This window comes from Caretta caretta, chromosome 1 (assembly GCF_965140235.1).
Source record: "Caretta caretta isolate rCarCar2 chromosome 1, rCarCar1.hap1, whole genome shotgun sequence".
In the NCBI taxonomy this organism is placed as follows: domain Eukaryota; kingdom Metazoa; phylum Chordata; order Testudines; family Cheloniidae; genus Caretta; species Caretta caretta.
In genome coordinates this window covers 38691002-38695911 of record NC_134206.1, presented here as the reverse complement: position 1 = coordinate 38695911, position 4910 = coordinate 38691002, and the positions used below count along the sequence as shown (strand labels likewise).

At 49.5% G+C, this 4910-nt stretch overlaps 1 protein-coding gene across 1 annotated transcript; it reads right to left on the bottom strand.

Annotated features, from left to right (window-relative positions):
• Positions 1-375: 375 nt before the first annotated feature.
• Positions 376-4252, bottom strand: C1H11orf87 (chromosome 1 C11orf87 homolog). The gene is made up of 2 exons (XM_048844869.2): positions 4103-4252; positions 376-3571 (listed from the first exon to the last, which is right to left on the bottom strand). Exon 2 carries the CDS (start codon positions 3426-3428, stop codon positions 2970-2972), a length of 459 nt encoding a protein of 152 aa, XP_048700826.1. The 5' UTR covers positions 3429-3571; positions 4103-4252; the 3' UTR covers positions 376-2969.
• Positions 4253-4910: the final 658 nt, after the last annotated feature.

The window sequence follows — 4910 nt, the reverse complement described above, 5'->3', positions numbered from 1 at the left end:
TTAATACTGAATGTTAAGTGCAGAAGTTTAGCTGTAGTTATAGGGTTTTGAAGCAATTGATTTGACAACCTCTATGCATAAAACCCATTTTTAAAAATCCACATTTATTCCCCAGATTGCTTATTGTTTCATAAAAAATGAAACCTTACATAGCTTGCTGGTATCAAATTGATCTCCTAAAACTGTTCAATTAAACCTTGTAAAACCAGTACTTTAAACTACATCAGTGTCCTGGAAGTGCTTATGAACATTACTGAAGTAATTCAGGATGGTAATGAGCAGTTATAACTTCTGCTATCTTGTATAATTTAATTTGCTTTGTTTTTTTTATAAAACCTTAAGTTACACCACAAGAAGTTCACAGGTCTGAGAAAATTAAAGTCAGTATCAAGTTTTACTCATAGACCATATAATTTACATAGATTTACATAAATACAGATATTAAAAATTTAAATCTCAACTAATTAAACAGAAGATAGAGTTTTAAATGTGAGAGATTTTAAAACCTAAACACATTTCTGCCCCTACTTTTAGTAGTAGCAGAATTTTTACACACACACATATACCAGGCTTCTCTCTCTCAGTCTCCCCCCCCCCCATCCTTTTTCATCCAAAATAGGGTAATTTTATAACTGCAATAAGGTATGACAGGCAGTACACTTCCGGGGAATTATTGCATGCCTTGAGTGCATAAGGCAAAAGGAAGAGTGACTGACTTCAGACACTAGGGGAGTGGAATCATCAACCAGAAATGCATTGAAGTGATGTGAAACACCTTATTGCTTTTACAAAATTGAAAATTATACGTTGTTTAAAAAGACACAAAATGAAGGAAAAAGTAATATTTCCGTTTAGTGGAGATCACCAAAAACCAGGAAGCTCCACTGCTGTTCACTGAATTCTCTTCATTATTCCATGATGGTTCATTAATGAGCTGCAATTGTACAAGGGGGTCAAACACAAAAATTCATTTGTCCCAAAGAGAACAGAATAATCATTAGCAGCTGATCATACCTGCTATGAGAATCAGATGCCAGTCTCATCAAACTGCAATGTAAAAATATGATCAACTAGACATATTATACCCCACTGAGCTGACCAGGTGGATGAGCAACGTGAGTTGGATGATAGAGCATTTGCCTAAGATGCTGGAGGCATAGATTCTAGCTCAATAGAGATTTCTCATTTGATTAGCTAGAAGTGAAACAGAATAAATATGGGATGGATATACAGTACCATAACCTCTGCATTTTTGGTGCTGTAATGGGGTTAGATAGAGCATTTACTGGTAATTTGTCCTGCCCCATCCCAACACCACATTTCTCCATCTTTAACCAACTGTACCTCCCATTGTGTACATATTTTTAAAACATCCATTCTTTCCACCAGGATTTAGAGGGGAGAGGGGATTCTACAGAGAACATAAATTAAAGATAGTTGGAAATTATATCCAGCAGGTATTTCTAGTGTGTATCTAGGAAAACACCCTCTTGGATTATTTTTGTCTTTGTGTTTACTGTTCATTAACATGGACAAAAGAGCATCACCTCTGATCTAATACTACCACCAGGAGAGGTTTCAAAGTTTAGATAGGGCCATTCTGCTAAGGCACCATTTGCAAGTCATGGTGACTGGTTTAAGTATTTAGTCAAAACTGCATTTACTGTAATGAACGTTGCTTTGGATTCCCAAAACACATACAGTAACAAGCAGCCACTCAGACCTTCCTTCCATAGTCAAATAACTGTTGGTCCTTTCCTGGGACCAACTTACATCAGCCTCTTTTGAAATATTAACCATGATTTAATAGATGGCATTTTCACACATCCATTAGAGTTTTGTTCGGGGCCTGGGGGAGGCAGGGATATTCATAACAGTCTAATACAGGATCAGAAGATATAAAGATGCCTTAAAAAGTAGAAGCCAGATCTGTACTGTTGCTAAATTCATTATTCAATGGGTAAAAGCTATAAACGAAGAAGAATATACAGCGTACAGTGCATAGTACAGAACAACATTTTGCTTCAGTACCAACAGGAGGTATAACAAGGGCACACCTCTTTAAAATAAATAATCAAACATTCTGATGGGGGTAAACTACTGCACATCACGTAGTACTCTGCTACAAAAAAGGGGGGGGATTCCTTATTCCAGGTTTAATAGAACGAATGGAATATTACACTGGAAAGTGACTTGGGGTGGGTGTAGGGGAAAAGATGTAACAGCCCGCTGCTTCAGGATGGTACTAGAAGCACTGTTAGGCAGCTTTAAAGCGTCGGGACACACCGGGCACTCGCTATTGCAGAGAGAGAGAGAGAAGGGGCTTACCATAGAGTGGGGAAGGACTAGGAGGGCTGCCGTTTTAATTGCGCTCAACCAGGGGAGGACATTTCTAAAGAAAACAATATCCAGCCTTTGGAGAGGGAGAGAGAGTTATTGATGCAAAAGAAGAGACCCTACAGAAAGACCGGGTCCTTCTCCGCCCCTGGCAAAAGGTCCCTGCCTTTCGCCATGAGCTGCACTCGTCTCCTTTGTTTGAGAGATTAAGGATCCCACTGCATCGTTCAGATCACTCTTTCTTTGTCTCTCACCCTGTGCCATGCCCTCCCTCCCCCAATCTAAATTGTTCGTTTATAAGATATAATTAGGGATAAGCCCAGGAGAGGAATGGGGGGAAAAATATCTTCTCGATCCTTATGATAACTCTGTGCATCACACTGGGATCCCCCACCCCCACGCCTCCGGGCAGATGACTGTATATTTGGTAGCACTGTGCAGCTTCTTTTCCGTTAAAAAGACGCATCCATTCCTTGCACAGTCAATGAGAAACGCAGCGTGATTTGTCATGCGCTTGGATTGTGGGTTTGTTCGTTCGTTTTAATTAATAACTTTTCTTTTCAGAGCCTACAATCATCACTGGAGTATTTACAAACACCAAACAGAGCCTTGGCGAGGTCCCCCCCAAATAATCATGACAATACCACAGTTTGCAGGAGCCCCGCACTAGCTGTGTCCAAACAAGATCTTGCTGGGTGAGCGCTCTTGGGCTCCGGGGGAGACGGGCGCTGGATTCCCGAGTCCTGGGTGGAGCTTCCCAGCCGGGTGTTTCTTCCCTGGGGTGTCTCTCCCTGAATACCTGCCTCGGGGCTGCTGCTGCTGCAGTGGTCCCGTTCATATTCCTCCTGAGCCCTCTGCATTTTCCGCTTCTTCATCTTCCTCTTGTGGACGTGGAAAGTGGTGAGGGAGAGGAGGATCAGGCAGAAGATGAGGGTGACCAGGACGATTAAAACCAGAGTGGAAGAGAAGGACTGAAAGAGCTGCCCCACCCGCGCGATGCAGGTGCTGCTGGCGTTGGAGGAGGCAGATGTCCTGTTCAAGAGACAAGGTGGCAGAGACAGCCTCAACTCCTCGGAGAGCTTGGCACTCATTGAGGAGGCTTAAGAAGATGAGGATCTTCCTCTCCTCCCTGCAGATGCCTGGATTTGACTTGGTTCCGGGCTGGGGGTTTGCACAGGCTGGAAATGCACGGGACGCGGTTCGCTCTCTGGAGATGGCAGGTGAAAGATCAAGCCTGCAAAGGGACCCAGAGGAATCAGAGCTCGGGACCCAGACCAAGAAACACACAATTCACCGGCTGCCCCCTCCCCGCTCTCCTTCCAGCCCCAACATGGTACAAAGTCGTCTAAACTCCGGCACGGTGGGGGGATGCTGCCCGACTGACAAACCACGCGCATTACAGAGGGTTTCCAGCCCAGCGCAGCGCCCCTGGACTAGACCAGCCCCAGCCCACTGGTTAGACGGCTCGAGCTGTCTTCAGCCCCGCCTGCCCCAGGCGATGTCTGCCGTGCCCCAAGCCAGGGGGAGCGAGGCACCAGTGCGGCGGCACCTGCTCGGCTCCAGCTAACTCGGCACAGGGGGCAGCTTTGCCGGGCATTTCCCCCAACAAGTTGCTAATGACACGAGCCGCCGCGGCAGCCCCAGGGTCCCCGGCCGCCCCAGGGGCAGGCGCCAGCCGACGAAGTTCGGGCTCCGGCAGCGCCTGGGTCTTCACGCGCCTCTGGCCAGAGCGGCACGCGGGGCCCGGCGGGGGCACGCGCCTTACCTGGGCTGCCTGTGGCTGGAGGGAGCCCCCGGCCGCGCGCTCGCCGAGGCTGCAGAAGGTGCCGAATGAAGCGGGCAGAGCCGGAGCCGGCGCAGCTTCGGGGAGCTCAGCGCGCAGCCTATCGCCAGCCCGGCCGGTGACGTCAGGCAGCCAGTGCCGGCTCCGCTCCCCCGCGGCTCGGCTGGGCGGAGAGGGGCAGCCCCGAGCGGGCACCCCGCCCCTCCCCCCAGGGACCCACCCCGCCCCCCTTCCCCAGGCCAGTACCCCCCCACCTACCCACCCACCTCACCACTACCTCTACCCCTCCCCCAGAGACCCCCCCCGCCCAGAGACCTGCCCTGCCCCGCCCCCCTCCCGCCACAGGCCAGGACCCCCCTCCTACCTACTCACCCGCACAGGCCAATACCCCCTCACCTACCCACCCCCACTTCTACCCCTCCCCCCACAGGTCAATACCCCCCACCTACCTACTCCACCCTCATCCATCCCCCCACAGGCCAATACCCCCATCTACACATCCCCCACAGACCTACCCCCCTCCTCATCCACCCAACGCACTCAGATCCAGCCCACCCCCGCACATACCAATACTCCCCACAGACCCACCCCATACATACCTACCCACCCAACCTCCTCACGTACCAATACCCCCAGAGACCCATCCCACCCCCACACCACCTATCTATCCCCCCACAGATCTACTCCACCCCATCCCACCTACTCATCCACCCACCCTCATACCACATAGACCTACCCCACCCACCAATCACCCAGACCAACCCCCACCTACATATTCATCCCACCCCCA

Coding starts and splice junctions, on each gene's coding strand:
- C1H11orf87 (XM_048844869.2), bottom strand. CDS start 3,428: ATGAGTGCCAAGCTCTCCGAGGAGTTGAGGCTGTCTCTGCCACCTTGT.